The 19,170-nt window shown below is 36.1% G+C and overlaps 1 protein-coding gene across 3 annotated transcripts in view; it reads right to left on the bottom strand.

Annotated features, from left to right (window-relative positions):
• Positions 1-2,584: 2,584 nt before the first annotated feature.
• trak1a (trafficking protein, kinesin binding 1a) overlaps positions 2,585-19,170 on the bottom strand; it is a 60,106-nt gene continuing 43,520 nt past the window's right edge. For all 3 annotated transcript variants that reach the window (XM_067401164.1, XM_067401155.1, XM_067401160.1), the window contains exons 9-16: positions 17,940-18,014; positions 17,600-17,737; positions 16,119-16,195; positions 15,643-15,876; positions 13,922-14,253; positions 10,181-10,513; positions 7,011-7,113; positions 2,585-5,108 (exon numbers count right to left, since the gene is read on the bottom strand). In XM_067401164.1, the coding sequence (XP_067257265.1) occupies positions 4,343-5,108; positions 7,011-7,113; positions 10,181-10,513; positions 13,922-14,253; positions 15,643-15,876; positions 16,119-16,195; positions 17,600-17,737; positions 17,940-18,014 (2,058 nt within the window). In that variant the 3' untranslated portion in view covers positions 2,585-4,342. The remainder of the gene's footprint in view (positions 5,109-7,010; positions 7,114-10,180; positions 10,514-13,921; positions 14,254-15,642; positions 15,877-16,118; positions 16,196-17,599; positions 17,738-17,939; positions 18,015-19,170) is intronic.

Consider the following 19,170-nt stretch of genomic DNA (forward strand, 5'->3'; position numbering starts at 1 on the left):
ACAATGTCGATGTAAATGAACAACGAGTACTCCATTCTCCATGTTACCTGCAGAAAACAAAAAAACAGTTCCTCTATGGGGAAAATTAATGAAACATGTATGCGCTTGAATGTGCACCTTCACTGGGTGGATCAGTATACCAGTTTCAGTGTTTAACAACTTAAAATTCCACTTATATTATAACTAAAAAATATCAATGTACATTTATCTGCCTGTTAAAGTTTTTACAATTTAAAAGTGGTTAGGTGTGGTTAAGAGGATTAAGAGGTCTGAAATACAAATATATCTATGAATATTATCTATAAAGTATGTATAAATACTTCACATTTCTACAGCTGTACAGTACAGCTCCATAATATAAAAATGTATACATTTTAAGTTTGTGAAACTTGTGTACTTGTCTTGTACAGTATCTCACAGAAGTGAGTACACCCCTCACATTTTTGTAAATATTTTATTATACCTTTTCATGTGACAACACTGAAGAAATGCTACATTGCTACAATGTAAAGTAGTGAGTGTACAGCTTGTATAACAGTGTAAATTTGCTGTCCCCCTCAAAATAACTGAACACACAGCCATTAATGTCTAAACCGCTGGCCACAAAAGTGAGTACACCCCTAAGTGAAAATGGGCAAATTAGCCATTTTCTCTCCAGTGTCATGTGACTCGATAGTGTTAAAAGGTCTCAGGTGTGAATGGGGAGCAGGTGTGTTAAATTTGGTGTTATCGCTCTCACTCTCTCATACTGGTCACTGGAAGTTCAACATGGCACCTCATGGCAAAGAACTCTCTGAGGATCTGAAAAAAAGAATTGTTGCTCTACATAAAGATGGCGTAGGCTATAAGAAGATTGCCAAGTCCCTGAAACTGAGCTGCAGCACGGTGGCCAAGACCATACAGCAGTTTAACAGGACAGGTTCCACTCAGAACAGGCCTCGCCATGGTCGACCAAAGAAGTTGAGTGCACGTGCTCAGCGTCATATCCAGAGGCTGTGTTTGGGAAATAGACATATGAGAGCTGCCAGCATTGCTGCAGAGGTTGAAGGGTTGGGGGGTCAGCCTGTCAGACCATACACCGCACACTGGATTATATTGGCCTGCATGGCTGTCATCCCAGAAGGAAGCCTCTTCTAAAGATGATGCACAAGAAAGCCCGCAAACAGTTTGCTGAAGACATGCAGACTAAGTACATTACTGGAACCATGTCCTGTGGTCTGATGAGACCAAGATAAACGTATTTGGTTCAGATGGTGTCAAGAGTGTGTGGGGGCAACCAGGTGAGGAGTACAAAGACAAGTGTGTCTTGCCTACAGTCAAGCATGGTGGTGGGAGTGTCATGGTCTGGGGCTGCATGAGTGCTGCAGGCACTGGGGAGCTACAGTTCATTGAGGGAACCATGAATGAGCAGACCGTGATCCCTTTCCTTCGGAGACTGGGCCGCAGGGCAGTATTCCAACATGATAACGACCCCAAACACACCTCCAAGACAACCACTGCCTTGCTAAAGAAGCTGAGGGAAAAGGTGATGCATGACCTAAACCCTATTGAGCATCTGTGGGGCATCCTCAAACGGAAGGTGGAGGAGCGCAAGGTCTCTAACTTCCACCAGCTCCGTGATGTTGTCATGGAGGAGTGGAAGAGGACTCTAGTGGCAACCTGTGAAGCTCTGGTGAACTCCATGCCCGGCAGTGCTGGAAAATAACAAAATATTGACACTTTGTGCCCAATTCGGACATTTTCACTTAGGGGTGTACTCACTTTTGTGGCCAGTGGATTAGACATTAATGGCTGTGTGTTGAGTTATTTTGAGGGGTCAGCAAATTTACACTGTTATACAAGCTGTACACTCACTACTTTACATTGTAGCAAAGTATAATTTTTTCAGTGTTGTCACATGAAAAGATATAATAAAATATTTACAAAAATGTGAGGGGTGTACTCACTTCTGTGAGATACTGTATTTGTGAGTTCACAATAACTTGCAGAGTGTTTCTATGGAAACCCTCTTCAGCTAGAGAATGTCATCTGAATATCATCACATTGTTAGTAAATAGCTGGTGTTCTTCAACACCAAGTGGCCTGTTGATCAGTCAGCTGTGGTCTGGTTACAAGCATCTACTCACTCTATGCAAATTTGCAAGACAAGGGCCCTAAAGTGTTTCTGTTTCTCAAGATCAAACAATGACGAATTCAGAAACGTGAGCTGGCATATTTCGGACTTAAACACACTCAGTGTTTGGCTTACACAATATGGATATGTAGTTGCTGGGCTGATATGTAGATTATAGGGACCAGAATTTATAACTGAATCAGCTGTGTTACTGAATCCAGGTGGTAGGGACAATTTAATTGATTTGGTGTTTCAAACACAAATGTAGAGCTGTTCTGAATGCTCAATGCTGGTGAAACACTCCATCTTGTGCTCAATAAGGCTAGTGCATGTCATGCTTTCGTAAAGAATGTTGAGAATGGATATTCATGGACATACATTTGAACAAAACCTGATAACATCAAAATAAGACAACCAACACTAAATTATCGCAACTGGTTTATTGATCCTGCAAAGGGGAGTTTCTAAAATTCATGAACAAAAACTCCTCTTTTCACCAGTTGTCATTGCTTTTTCATTTTCTTATTTTTTTCCCCCCTCAAGTTTAGTTTTTTTTTGCTTTTTATATATAAAAAGTTAGCATGTTTAAATTCTTTGCATATTTACCATTTACAATATACAAGTAAAATGTCCTTTCTGATGAAATAAACACACCATTTAAATCAATGATCAGTCATGGCGAATTCCTCTGAAACACATTCAAATAAAGGTCATGCTATGATTAAATGTGCACACACACATACACACACATTTTCACACATTTGATTTGCCTTAACTAAAAGAAAAAGACCTTTTCTTTAGAACAACTCATGCAGTTTCAACTGTATGTGCTTCCCTGACAATACATTAAATATAATATATCCTTCAAATATCTGCATTGTCAGGTAAAAGTAACTGTTAAGTCAATACATAACACATAGTTACAGTATTTATGCCAGTGCATACTGTGGCAGGTGAAGCCATTATGATACAGTCGGTCAAAAAAAAAAAAAAAAAAAAATCAGGCACTATGAATTACTTCCTATTGCACCCTTGAAATCTTTAAAGCTCACAATACATACTTCACTTGCTTTACATACGACACATATCAGTCAGTAGGTTCCAAAACCACAGCAGATGTACAGTATTTTTTTCTTCAGTTTAACCTGACATGCTTTTGACCAATGAAATATGTTGTGCAATTTTCTCATCAAGTCTTCGATACTGCAATTCCACACGCCATGTACATCCACACACATACACTAATGTTGGTCTTCAACAAAAGGACATTAAAAGATGACTTAACATGATTGTTTTTCAAGTTCAAACCTGCTGCAATTTCATTCTGCAGCACCTTCACAGCCCCGTGGTCTCGGTTTTTCTCTGCAGTACTTCAGTCAGTTCAGTCGACTTTTGAGGATGTACAGAGCAGAGAGTTAATGTGCTAATGTGCAAGTTATCACCAATTCATACCTACAGCGCCCTCTACTGAGAGTCGTATTACTGAACTGTTTTATTACACTGTAATTACCATTATATTATGCATTAATAAGCCATTTGAGACGAACATTATGCTGCAGTTATTCAGTTGCCTGGACTAGATGGAAAAGGCTTCTGTGAAGGTATTTGTACTTAGTAAAAGCAGATTTTCGGCACACTATAGGGGCTTGATAAAAAGCAATATGGCATGGCCTTTAAAAAGTGCCAAATCAGACCAAATAATAAATAAGAAATGACTAGACTTCATTTTTCACCAATGTCTGGGCTACCATTAGCATTAAGGTGCTATCAGTGCTCTTGCTAGCTTCACAAAACTAACAAATCTTGAAATGTAACGCCGGAAGACCAGATTTAGAAAAACGAAAAACAAAAACAAAACATTTTCTTGCTCATCCTAGAGTAGTTTTTAAATTCAAAAAGTGCTTCAACTGGAAATCATTTTGGGGCATGAATTTTCTGCTCTGTTTGTATGCTACGTTTTCTTACAGCTAGCAAGTGCAAATTGTCACACAACGACAAAAGCTTGGAATATGCCAAGCTATATGACAATGCTGAATGAATTGTACTGTATATGTTGGTCAGGCGGAGAGAAATAGACAAAAAGAGGTTGTTATATCAACTGTTATAACAAAATAATCTATACAAATATCATCTTAATAACAGGCACTCGAGTTGTCGCAATGATGATATACTGTATCAATGCAAATTTAAATAAACAAAAGGCAAAAGGGGACGACAGAGAGGCAACATTCACTTTTCACTGAGGCTAGTTTGTCTGGGTGGCCCATGGGCCAATAGCAGGTCCTCACTGGAAGGCCCTGGACCCTTCATGGCCATACTAGCCCCAACCATAGCTGGGTAACTGCGGTTTCTTCTCATCCCTGAGTTCAGCACTGGCAGTCCCCCGATAGGGGAGGTCACAACAGCGTGGGCTCCGAATGGAGGTCCTGGCCTTCCGATCCCTGGGGCCAATGTTCTGGGAGCCATGCTAAACTTCTTTACCTTGTCCACAAGTCTCAGGTTCTGCACACTGACTTCAGTCTGACACTGCGTATCCGTTTGAGCCCTTTCGTCCGCCTCCCGCACTTCCTTTAGAATTGAGCTGGCTGGCCGTGAAGCCAGGAAGGTTTCGTAGGGGGGGTCTGAGGGGCTGTAGTCTACAGGGAGCACAGGTCTGGCGGGTTTGGACTTGCTGGGGGAGTTTGGAGGGGTGGAAGGCAGCGTGTCCGGACAGGTGTGTAAGGGGCTGGCAGTGTGGGATGAGTAGGGGTCTGGTGGAGGGCCTCGATCCGCCCGGTCCCAACTGAGAGGGTTATAGACAGCAGCAGATATACCTCTCTCCTGTAGAAGGCGCACAAGGCCCAGAGAGGTACTGGTGGTCTTGGTTGAGTCGCGGAGGTTGGTGAAACTCTCCGCCAGGCTGAGGCGACGAGGCGTGCAGGGGGTGGACACAGGGGTTGAGCGAAGACTGCTGTTGGACATCACGCAGGAGGCCAGTGATGGACCAGACAAGAGACTGAGAAAGAAACACTTCATTAGTTTGCATTATCTGGCTATATAAGCAACATGCCAAACTGTGTGAAAATGATTAAACAAACTGAAATATTCAAGCCAATTCAGGAACATTTTGCTCACAAGAAAAAATTGGTTAGTGTTTTTGCAACGTTATTGGGACAGATAGGATGTTTTGATTGTGACAGTTTAGATATTCTTTTGTATAGAATATAAAGTTAATATAAAACTAAAAGCCACGCTTAAATCGATAGTTCACCCCAAAATGAAAATTCTGTCATCATTTGCTCACCTTCACACTGTTCCAAACCTGTATGAGTTTCTTTCTTCTGTTGAACACAAAAGAAGATATTTTAAAGAATAATGGTAATCAAATAGTTGACAGTAGCCATTGATTTCCAAAATTCCTTGGATGTCAATAGCTACCATCAACTGTCTGGTTACCATCATTATTCAAAATATCTTCTTTTGTGTTCAACAGAAGAAATAAACTCTTACAGGTTTGGAACAACGCGAGTAAATTATGAAATTTTTTTCATTTTTGGGTGAACTATCCCTTTAATACTATATGAATTAGGGCTGCATGATTTGGGCAGGATTTGATGTGAGCAGAATTTACTGTGAATCGATCCGTTCTGAGGAAAATGAGCATGTGTAAGAACAGTATCGTGCTTCACCTTGAAACATGCACTGCATATACAGTTTAATTAAATTACCGCCTTTGCGATTTGATTTTTGCAAGCCATATCACCATTTTAGTTTCATTTTAAATAATTGTGCAGCCCCAATATGAATTTAAATGCATAAAAAGACTTTACAATAAATCAAACCAATTGACATCTTCAAATAAAATTATGCCTTGTCTCAGAGCTACCTTTGCTTACTTACTGCTTTACTTTTTTATTGGTAACCACAGGTGAATTGAATAATTTTTGGCAAAACAACTTGAATTAGTTTCAAAGTAAACATTTTTATCAGTTCTTGCATTCCCTGAAAATTGAACCCATGACCTTGGCATTAATAGTGCCTTGCTCCATACAGGAACACCATTGATCTATTTTAAAATTATAATATTTAGGTTAATATCTAATGCAATGGCATTCAGACATAATTTTGGAGGTAAATATTTTTGATTATAGATTAACAGCCTGTTGACATCCAACCTCAGATTATTAATATATTGTTACATTACAGACGTTAACATTCTGTCCTCTCATGCACTCTGTACTTTACCATTGATTTACAGTACACACACAGATTCAACCATAGATTTATACACAGTTTGTACAATCAGTCACGTCATACTGCATATAGCGTCCCACAAAAAGGTTCTGGTGTTAGTGAGAGAAACATCCTACAGGTCAGTTAGGACATTAAAGCGGTTCGTGTTTGGTTAGAGAATAGCATACTCCCATGACACAAGTTTAATCAGGACTAGGCAGGTCATGCTATTCATCCTCACCCCCAGGGGGTGCTGCTCAGTGACTCTGCTTTAAGCCCGCCACCAGAACAACATGATAGAGAGCCGCCTCATCATCCTCGTCATATGACCTGCAGTAGAAGCCAATCACACAGCTGTACAGTATGGCTGCTATAGAGACAAGCTATTTGTCAGGCACCCTCAGATAGTATACAGATTACACGGTCGAAGATTTTGTATGCTGGATTTATATTGAATCTTTCTTGGAAAACCTGAATGATTTCAATAAATGTAAACTTTATTTTAAAGTCCCACATTTTGGTACCCTAAACCAAAGGGTTGCAATAAGGTTTTGGTATTGACACAAATTTCACAATTCGATATTGATTCAATATTTATGGCAGTGTATTTGTCAAAAGTGTCTGATATTATTCATGAAACAATAGTTGCTAGGATGGTATTATGAAAAGACCACACTGTATTTACCTGGGTGTGACTCTGGTGAGTTCATCTGTAGGGTGCAGTATCCTGCAGGTAGTGAAAGTGTACGTGGAGCTGGTGTGAGACATACATTTACCAGGAAAATGCACTGGGGAGAACAAGAGAAGAGAGACAAACATTAGTACACAACGCCACAAACAAACTAATATAAAAACACAGAGGAAATTAAAACTGCTTCAGGATCTGAGGAGACCTAATGCAATGTAATGTGGTATACTACAAAAATGTGACAGCAGAATTTGTACTGTTAAATTTCCGTACAAATCATGAGTTTGTGGTGGTAATATTCATCCTGATGCAGTTTTAAATAGATTCACAAAGCAGGAGAGAACAGTGGGAAAGAGGAAAGATCAAATGATGAGGTCCAATTATTATCAGCCGGCATTATGTTTCAATAATTCTCTGCAGAAAGAAACATTAATTGTCATTAAAGGAATAGTTCACCCCAAACTAAACAAAAGAATAATAAAACCAAACAAAACAAATATCCTCCTCCATAAATCATTTGCAGTCCATTTCAGACTTTCAGCTGTAAACCCAATTGCTCCTTGAAATATGTAGTAATTTTTTATTCTTCCAAATAATGCCAACTTGCTAATTTGCTAACATGTTAACAATAGCATGGTGTAACACTTATTGAACGAGTACAGTAACTTAAAATATGTAACTCACCTGCTCTCAAACCAAGCCTCATGCACCACTTGTCACCATGATAGTAACTCTCCCAAAATCCACATTAACAGAAACTCTTCTAAATTAGCATAACAAAACATTAATCACTACTAAATATCCCTTATCCATTAATTTTGCACAAAAAACATTATATAACACTTAATTTTAGCATTTACTCTCCCTTTCGAGTGCCACGGGCAAAGCATGCTGGGAAACAGAAATCCCAGCCAGGTTTCAGTTAAACTTAAGTTAGCCTAGTTCATAAAACTCAAAACAATAAAACAGTTTACTTAAAATATAAAAAGAAAGTTCTAAATACTCATAACAGTTAATTTAACTGAACTAATTTGTTAAATTTAAGTTTGTTCTACTCAAAACGATTAAGTATTTTGTGAGCATTGTGTATAACTATCCAGAAAAATTGGGGCTTTCAGTGTGTGTGTGTGTGTGTGTGTGTGTGTGTGTGTGTGTGTGTGTGTGTGTGTGTGTGTGTGTGTTTGAAAGAGAAAGTCAAGTGTGTGTATGTGTGTGGCTGACAAGCCTGACTTTGAAAGCATGTGGAGTGCGTTTGTGTACATGTGGTGTCAATGTGACCTCCGTCCAGTGACGTAAGAGTCTGTTCACTCACATGACTGCGACTCACACTTCCCTGTTTTTAATAGAACTCTGTAACATGATCCTTTAAAACACACTCAGAACTCTAGCTGGATGTTACATGCTGGGGCTCCTGTTGGGACTGTGTGATGTGCACTAAATGCATCAGGAATGTGTATGTGTTGTACAGTTTAATATTAAACATCCTACTCAGGGTGGACGCCAACCTAAATCTCACATACAGATTTATCAGGAGACAAGTGGGCTTGCATGTGTGTGTGTGTGTGGATAAAGTAAGTAAATTAATGTTGTTTCCCCTCCACCAGGAATTAAACTCTCTGACGCACCGTTCTGGTAATAAAGGTTAAGAAAAGAAATTTAGCTGAGAAGATTTTTTGGAAATTTAACGAGTGCTGAAAATGAGAATCAAGTCTAGAAGCACACACTTATCATCACTTATTATACTCCTATTCATAAGTATCTAAGAGTAGACCTACTAATATTATATAATGAAAATGTAATTTAAAATTAAATTATAAAATATTTATATTTTACCATGGCAGTATGTGTTATACTGACTTTAAATAATAATAATAATAATAATAATAATAATAAAAAGACTACTAATAATCAGTGCTGTCAAATCGATTAATCACAATAAAACACAACATAATCACATATATTACATATATATATATACACACACATAATCATATATATTACATGTGTATATATATATATATACACATGTGTGTATATCTCACACACACACACACACACACACACACACACACACACACACACACACACACACACACACACACACACACACACACACACACACACACACACACACACACACACACACACACACACAAACACATGTTTGTTTTTGTGAATTGTGGGGACTTTCCATAGACTTCAATGCATTTTACACTGAACAAACTGTACATTCTATCCCCCTACCCTGCCCCTACCCCTAAACCTAACCCTCACAGGAAACTGTGCAAACTTTTACTTTTTCACAAAAACTCATTCTATATGATTTATAAACCCATTTACATTGTGGGGACCGCTGGCTGGTCCCCACGATGTAGGTGAACTCAGGTTTATATTACATCATGGGGACATTTGGTCCCCACAATGTAATATAAACAAAAGCACACACACACACACACACACACACACACACACACACACACACACACACACACACATACACACATATATATATAATATTTACAAACTTTTATGGTAGATGCAATTAATCACGATTAATTGATTAAACAGCACTAATAATAACAATAATAATGTCTGGACAGGATGAGAATCTAATGGGAATCACTCTTTGAACAATGAGCATTACAAACTCAAATGTTGACATTACAGTAGTAATAATAATGGGGGTAGGGATTTTTTAATTGTAATCTATGTAAAAAAAATATCTTTGGAATTTAGCATGAAATATGTCCCAGACAGAAAGGTAACATTAAAATATTAAAAGTATTAAAATATTAAATAGTAATATTAAAAGTATTTCAACTGATACTCTGTGTGTTCTAGAGTTTCCATAGAGCGATTTCTCATTTTCAGCACAAGGAGCCAGAGAGATGACAGGCAGAGTGACAGTAAAATGTTAAAAAATTGACTATACTCAAAAGAACATGGCAGCTGTCTTCAGGGGTGAGGTAGTGGTTGGTGTGCAGTGGATGTGTGCCTGCAGCTGAACAAGGAGAGAACCAGCTCATCCTATAGACCCTCACAGGCACAATACAACTGGGGGTTATGGGTTGCTCCACTGGGGCATCGGTCTGTTTTATAGTGAGGCTTTATGATCCCACACCCCTAAGCCTGTCCAGAGAGTTAGTGAGGTTATGAGGGTCCCTCACCAGAAGAGACCTCTTCGTCTCCAGCCTCCATTCGGTCTGGCCCCACTCCAGGGGTCCCTCCATTTTCTCTGAGCTGCTCTTCCTGGTTGTCAGGTTTGTTGGCACGTGGTCGTCGCAAAGCAGGTGAGCAAGGCAGAGAACCCAGGCAAGAGGAGATGCCGGATTGGGAATGCTGTCCTGGCTCATCTTCCTCCAGGTCGGTGAATTGGTACACCTCCTCCAGGTCCAGCTCTAGCGGTCGGAAGCCCTTGGTCACGACGCCCGGCCGTGTGTCCAGGATGCCGCCCAGGTGTGGCTGCGCGAGCTGCTGCCATGCGTGCAGAGTGGCCGAACCTGAGGAATGGAGGAAACGAGAGCACAGATCAGATACAAATTGCAACAAATGCCACATAACACAGAACATTGAGATCACACTGAACATAAGGTGGTGTTCATGAAGTGTGACATGAGATACATAAGAGTGACTGGTATCTTTGTGGAATGTAGGGAAAGAATTTCAGATCGGTCTGACGGATTTAAAATTAGCATCCATTGTAGTCCAAGAGAAAAGAGGCAGCATGAGATTGCTTGCCTCGGAAATGTATATCAAAATAAGTAATATTGGATGATGATTGAGCATGTGTCGTATAAATAAACTGATTCTGCACAATAAGGTAAAAGCTGATTAAATGGCTAGTCCAGGTTTCCAAGAGTGAAAACCAATTTATTTAAATGCTGAGAACTGATCTGGACGTTTTTTTAATAATGCAGCTTCTGTCTGTGTTTCATTACATTTTAAAATAGATCTATTTAGAGGCAATCAGATGTGGAGATATACATTTAATAGCAGTCATGATCATAATTATATATTCTTTCATAAATATGAATTGCTGAGTCATTTTGGGTTGCTTTCTGATTATAGTTACTCTTATTAAATCATATACACTACATATGCTATTTCTATTCTCACTTTTATATGTGCACTGGAAAATAGCTCTTAAGGTTACAAAGAGCTACAGTTCATGATATGCTAACTGCTATTGACAAACTAACGCAAGAAAAGAAAGAGAAAAAGAAGGAGGGGGAAATTAAAGTTGTGTTTATTAGAGAGGTATAAACACTAAAAGACAAAAAGGTATGAAAACGAAAAAAATACAAACTGAAAACTGACAAGAGAGACACAAGGAGTAAACAATGGGCAAAACAGTGGGGAAAACAGGGGCTCAAGTCAAATAACATTCCTCAGGAGCTAATCTGTCAGATTACTTGTTAGTACCTTTGAAACATATTTAAATATTTTAAACAAATCAGAAAAAAAAAACAGATTAATCATTCAATAAAATGCTTTAGACTAGTCCTAGGCTTTACTTTTGGGAAGGCAAAGTCAGACTGCTTAGCTCTATTAGCTATAACCAGAAGGGGGCGCTAGAGATGTAATTATGGGAGCACCAAGGTAGCTGTCATCATGCTGTGATTAAAAAACATGAAAAACTACAATCATTTGCAGCTCTGTTATATACAACTAAGTTAATGCAATCACCTCACGCCGCATCTTGGCGTAAAACTGAAAAGCCCCACCAAAAATGAGAAGGGAAAGATATACAATCAACTTTGAGGAGGTAAGTATGTTTTTAGCTTTTTTTTTTTTTTTTGTAAATAAGCAATACCATTTTAAAATTAGTCTTTTAAAATATGTACCATAAAGTGCATTGTGGGTAGTTTTATGCTTACTAATTTCTAATTTCTCATTATTCACTTTCTGGTAAGTGTGATTTGTCTAAGGTCTTGACACACTGTAAAGGTTCAGGAGTGACAACCACATTTAAATACTGGGGCAAATCCCCTAATCGCTCCATGTGTGTGCAGGAACACGACTTGCTCCCAAAATTGCAATGACTGACACTGCGGTAACCACTCCAATGTTCTGGTGTTTCGTGTGTATGGTATCAAAGTAGTATTACAGCAACCAAAGACTCGCTATGCTCTACAAGTGTTGCCATGTCCACTTAATATAAGCGTTTTTGAGCTTGGCTCATAAAGTGATCAAATTTATGGATTTATTTAATTGGGAAGGTGCAATATGATTGGTCGTATTTTCAATTTGACGAATTTGGAAATTTGAATTTTGGCTTATAATGTGCTTGTTCTTGTTTGCTGTTTTTTCTAACAAGATTTGGCAACACAAATGGATCAAGGCTCATACCTCTTTACCCAGGTTTGTTTTGTTTTTGCACTCTGCATGCAGAAGAGAGACATTTCTTATGCGTGTTTAAATACATCATTAACAACTAGTTGTTCAGTTCGATTTCGTGCACAATGCATAGAATTTTTGCAAGCGTGTTGTTCCTACAGTTTGGTGGATTTTGGACAGAGCAGGTTTGTTGAAAACATTTCTAATATTCAGTTTTCTTTTGTCTTGTCAGAGGGAGAAATATATCTGTCTATCATAAAAAGCACCCTGGGGTCAAGCTCAGGCTGTTATAACCTAATAACCCTGACCAAATATTTACGTTTCTTACTTACTCTGTTACATGACAATGCAATGCAATGTGTAACAGGGTGGACCATAACAGGGTGGACGTTTTAAGCTAATAAAAGCCATTACTTGCTAATAAAGAACTTGCAAGCAGAAGATTAACATTTAGAAAGAATTAAAAAATAAAAAAAATAAAATCTATAAAAAAAAAAAACATCCAGTATAAATTGACAACAGGGTGGACATGTTATGTTTTACACTTTTAGAAAAGTTTGTGACTGATTCTTACTTTTTTCTTAAAAAATGCTTTCCCTCCAAGAAATGATGTCATGCAAGACATGTAATTTAAGGCAAACGCTTAAGATTTTAAAGGGTAAATAGCACCGATGTAACAGGGTGTAAAACATGGTTTTAAACATTAAAAAAAAAAAACGTAATGTTTCACAATAAAAAAATGTATCACAATAATTTGTGAAGTTTGGGGACATACATAAATAAAAACCTCTAAAACACCACTATGTCCAACTGCCCTCCACATCCGGTTAGTGAGGTCTAAACGTGCTCTGACAACGGAAGTGCTGTCTCGCAGCGCGTTTTTTTTTTTTACCTCACTAACCGGATGCTGAACGCAGTTGGACATAGTGGTGTTTTAGAGGTAAAAAATTATATAAATACTGTTCGGTTTCTCGCACAAACCGATCGTTTCGTGTCTTAGGACATCAATGTGTCGTCACGAGCCGCAGGGTTTCATTTGGATTTGTCTATGCATGTTTTTTTGACTCTTATAGATGGAGTTCCCATTGACATGCATTATACGACTGACAGACGGCAACGGTTGGAGTTAAAAGTCATCATTTGTGTTCTACTGAAGAAACAAAGTCACCTACATCTTTAATGCCCTGGAAGTAAGCAGATAAACATTTTCATTTTTGGGTGAACTATCCCTTTAACTGGGGTACACCTATGCATGGAAAACCATGTGGCGTTAAAGTTGATTAACATTTTATGTCAAATATACAGTATTTTTTCATGGGGACATAAAATACACCAAACTGTAGGAATGACCCAAAATGCAGTCGTCACTACTTGAATTTTCCAGGAGTTAATTCGGTTGTAGAATGTGGTTGCCACTCCCATAAATGACTATATCTCAAACCAGCAGCGAGGCTGTGTGTGTCTGAAAAAGAAGGAGTGTTGTGTAGAAAGATCCTCAGCATTGTGGTGCATTAATGCCCATAGAGCATCAAACATTAAGAGGGTGAAAGGCCTGGGTTTGGCTCGGTCACCTTCCAGAGGCTTGACAATCTGGAGTTTCTCTGGCAGGTAGGATCGGGCGCTGTAGATTGAGTAAACCGAGTGCAGGGTGCCAAGAGACATGATGCTGTCTGCTGGAGTAAGAGGACCGCCGTCTTCACTGCCACTACCAACATCTCTGTCCTCGTACAATTCGCTTTTGTCTTCTGCCAGGGCGTTGAGTTTACGCTCTCTCTCCTCCTCAAAGAAACGGCGCTCGCTAAGGTAGTTGTCCCGTCGAAGGGAAAGACGACGCAGTGCCGCCTCCAGGTCATGGGACCCGGGTGTGCCAGGCGTGCCAGGCTTTCTGTTGGAGTCATTAGAGCTGAAACAAATTTTACAGGAAAAAAATTAATACAATGTGTTCCAATATCAACTACACTCTTAAAAATAAAGGTTCCAAAATGGGGGTTTCGCATTTTCACTGAACAGTTCTTAAAAGAACTTTTTTTTTTTTTTTAGTGTGAAGAATATTTGAAAGAGTTAGTTTAACCAAAAATTATAATTCTGTCATCATTTACTCACCCTCAAATTGGTACAAACTTGTATGAATTTCTTACTTCTGCTGAACACGAAAGAATATATTTTGAAGAATATGGGTAACCATAATGGCCCAGGGCCCCACTGACTGCCAAAGTATGGGAAAAAAAAAAGAAAAAAAAAAAATACTATGGAAGTCAATGGGACTCATGAACTGTTTGGTTACTGACATGCTTTAAAATATCTTCTTTTGTTTTCAGCAGAAGAAAAACATTTATACAGGTTTGGATTTATACATGAGTCAATAATGACAGAATTTTCATTTTTGGTGTCACAATATTATAACATACAATATGAAGAAAATATATATTTATTTTGATATTTACTAACCATTACATCTAACAGTGTTATTTAAATTATTTGTGTTTTTAAAGATGAATCAATAATAACATAGTAGTTATAGTTACTACAGAGTTACCCAAAGACTAATAAACTTAACTTAAATAACAACAAGTAAATATAGTAAAAAAAAGAGTAAAATTGTGAAATATTATATACATATAAAATACAATAAGAATAATAATAATAATAATTTCCATATATTTTAAAACATAATGTATTCCTGTGTTGGCAAAGCTGAATTTTTAGCATTATTACTCCAGTCTTCAGTGTCATGTGATCTTTCAGAAATCATTTGAATATTCTGATCTGGTGCTCAGTTATCATCAATTATTAAATCTTAATTATTCCAAACTTTAAACGGGTATTTTATATATAGACAACAGTTCAAAAGTTTAGGGGTCAGTAAGATTTTTTTTTATTAGTTAATACTTTTATTGATCAAGGATGCAGTAAATCGATAAAAATGGATTTCTACATTATTATAAAAAGATTCTTTTTTCACAAATGCTGTTTTTACATTTGTAATATTTCTCAATATTACTGTTTTAACTGTATTTTTGATCAAATAAATGTAGTCTTGATGAGCATAAAACACTTCTTTCAAAAAATTCAAAAATCTTACTGACCCAAAACTTTTGAACTGTAGTATATATAGTTTTTCCAGGTGAAGATGTCCACAAAAAGAATTCGCCAGATTTCGCTCACATATGGGGACAAATTTGTCTCCAAACTATAGCTAAGTAAACATGCACAACATGTTTCCTATTGCTAATCATACTGTAATCATATTGCTCAAAAATGTATGGTGGAAAATCATGTTTGTTGCTCTTACCCATCTTGAGGTGACTGGGTTTCCAGCAACATACTGTTGGTGCGGTTGTCCATTTCAACACCGTCCCCTCCGTACATGCTCGATCGGGGTGTGCTCAGACAGCTAGAACGCCTGGAGTTCATAGAGGATGTCTGATTGGACCCTGGGATGTTCATAGGGGATGGGCCCATGGAGCGTTGCCGAACCGTCTGGTTGATGTTACGCACCGTCTCGAAGACACGTTTTGGGTGCAACCTGAACAAAAATTGAACACAATCACTTGTCTTGTCTTTGATGGATTACAATGTCACCCTTGGAGGATTTGAAACTACAAACTGATGAAACTGAAAATATTACAGGAAATAATTTTAAACATAAAATGATTTGTATTTGAAATATACAAATATGTATATTATATTTCTCTAAATTTGACTCTGCATGCAAATGCAGAATATGAGACATACAGGCAGGACACACGAAATGACACACAAACATACCTTTGTTCCTCCACGTCTGGATCAGACATCTGAATCTCTTTCCTCATGGTGCCTTCAATTTCAGCAGCTAAAGAGTCCTGTTACACACACAGCACAAACACACCATTAGCCAGGGGAATAAAAGCGCAAGTGTATGCATTTAGCAATATTTGTGCATTTATTTATCAAAGTACTGCTGTTATACAACATGCTAAACTGCAGAATGTTCACCTATTTGTAGTCAGACAAAGACACTGTATACAAACTACTATTTTGTGAAAATACCATGTGAAACAGTATGCTGTACAGTAATGGTTTAAAAGTAATACGCTTCTATGATGTCACACAACCTCATTCTTCATTCTTCATCTTATAATCTTGGAAATAAAAATTATAATTTGTATTTAAATCTAATTTTGTGTAAAGATGTCTTGAGCAGTCACAAAAGATATATTAAAAATCTTAAATCATTTTACTTTGGTTCATTCGTCCCATGAAACGGAAGGTCAAGTTGAGCGCACTGCATTGCAAGATACAGTATTCCCAGCAATGTGTTTTGCAAATAAAATACAAAATTACAAAAAAATACAAAACTTTGCATTTCATACTGTACACATAATTCATACTGTAGTGTTGTAAAGTTGTATGGCAGTATGCTTTTCTGAACACAACACTTCATATGCAATTAAATAATAATAAAATTATTAAATAAAATAAAATGATCATTACATAAAAAAAAAACAAAATACAATAATTATAATACAAATATAACTATAATACAAAGATAAAACATTATAATATACAACACATTAATAATAATGAATAATAATAAAAAAATGTTATATATATATATGTGTGTGTATGTATGTATGTATGTATGTATATATATATATATATATATATATATATATATATATATATATATATATATATATATATATATATATATATATATATATATATATATATATATATATATATATATATATATATATATATATATATATATATATATATATATATATATATATATATGTATATATATATATATATATATATATATATATATATATATATATATATATATATATATATATATATATATGTATATATATATATATATATATATATATATATATATATATATATATATATATATATATATATATATATATATATATATATATATATATATATATATATATATATATATATATATATATATATATATATATATATATATATATATATATATATATATATATATATATATATATATATATATATATATATATATATATATATATATATATATATATATATATATATATATATATATATATATATATATATATATATATATATTAGTAAAAAATACATTTTAATAAAATAACAAAATAACAAATTATGTTTACTAATTATATATATATATTAGTAAAAAATACATTTTAATAAAATAACAAAATAACAAATTATGTTCTTTTTTCTTGTCTGTTTCTCACCATGGGGAACAGGCCGAGTGAGTGGAATCGTCGCGGTGTACTGAGAGGCAGCGTTTTATTCCTGAAGTTCTTCAGTTCCTCCTGAGCTTCATGAAGCATCTCCATACACTCTGCATACTTATCCTCCAGCTCCCTCAGCTAGACAAAGAAATAGATAAAGACTGAGATAAAGAGACTTATAGCAGGTAAATAATTTAATCAGTTATATATCATGGATTCAATTCAAAATGGATTCAACTTTTTTATTATTAATTGTTAAATGGTGTCATTTTAGTTGAATTACAGTTTGTGAATATGCTGGTAGAGATGTGGTACATTTGAAAGTGTGTGTGCATGTTACCTCTGCAGTTAGTGCTCTTTGGGCATCTTTAGCAGCTCCCAGATGCTGGGTGAGCTCTTCATTTTCTAGTGCATACTGAAAAATAACAAACATTACACATGAATAAGTGTGCTTCTTATTACTGACAGTACAAGCTAAATGAAATGAGATCCAAATTGAAAACTTTAATAGAAAACAAGATAAATTTTTAGCTTAAATTACACTAAAGAAAACTTGTCCAGTTAATTAAAAAATAAATAAATAAAATAAAAATAAATTATCATTATATTAAATAATATTAAAACAATATTAATATTATTTTGGCTTTAATATATTAATGTTTTTAATTATTATTAAACAGGCAATGAAATATATATAAATATCATTTTTCTTTTCATAATTATAATAATGTTATAAATGTATGTAAAAAGTGAAAAAAAAAAAAAAAAAAAATTATATATATATATATATATATATATATTTTTTTTTTTTTTTTTTTTCACTTTTTACATACATTTATAACATTATTATAATTATGAAAAGAAAAATGATATTTTCTATGAATCTCTATGGAGCGCAGCAGTCGGGTTCCGGAAGTAAAAACTCAATTCATTTTCTCCAGAAGGAAATTGATTTTGAACAGTAACTTATAAACCTTTAAAGACAGACCTGTGAGCTATGAGGTCGTTAAACCATGATATTTGCTCCTGTTAAAGCCAAAAGTCCACATTATTTCAGCATATTTTTTAAATAATTGTGTTTAACAGCAAAACTCCTGGTGAAAAACGCTATTACCCATGATGGTGTACAGAAAATTACACCAAAGAGAGAGGCGAAAAAAGCGACATGCTCCAAAATAGCTATTTAGCTCCGCCCACTGCCATGAAACACTGTGAATGACTGTGACATAATCAAGTCGATCTCTCTACGCTCTCAAAATACTGAATGTATGTATATATACACACCGATCATCAGGCATAACATTGTGACCGCTGACAGGTGAAGTGAATAACATGAAGTGAATAAGTGGACATTTTGTCCTCAAAGTTGATGTGTTAGAAGCAGGAAAAATGGGCAAGCGTAAGGATTTGAGTGAGTTTGACAAGGGCCAAATTGTGATGGCTAGACGACTGGGTCAGAGCATCTCCAAAACTGCAGCTCTTGTGGGGTGTTCCCGGTCTGCAGTGGTCAGTATCTATCAAAAGTGGTCCAAGGAGGGAACAGTGGTGAACTGGCAACAGGGTCATGGGTG

This window comes from Chanodichthys erythropterus, chromosome 2 (genome assembly GCF_024489055.1).
Source record: "Chanodichthys erythropterus isolate Z2021 chromosome 2, ASM2448905v1, whole genome shotgun sequence".
Classification (NCBI taxonomy): Eukaryota; Metazoa; Chordata; class Actinopteri; order Cypriniformes; family Xenocyprididae; genus Chanodichthys; species Chanodichthys erythropterus.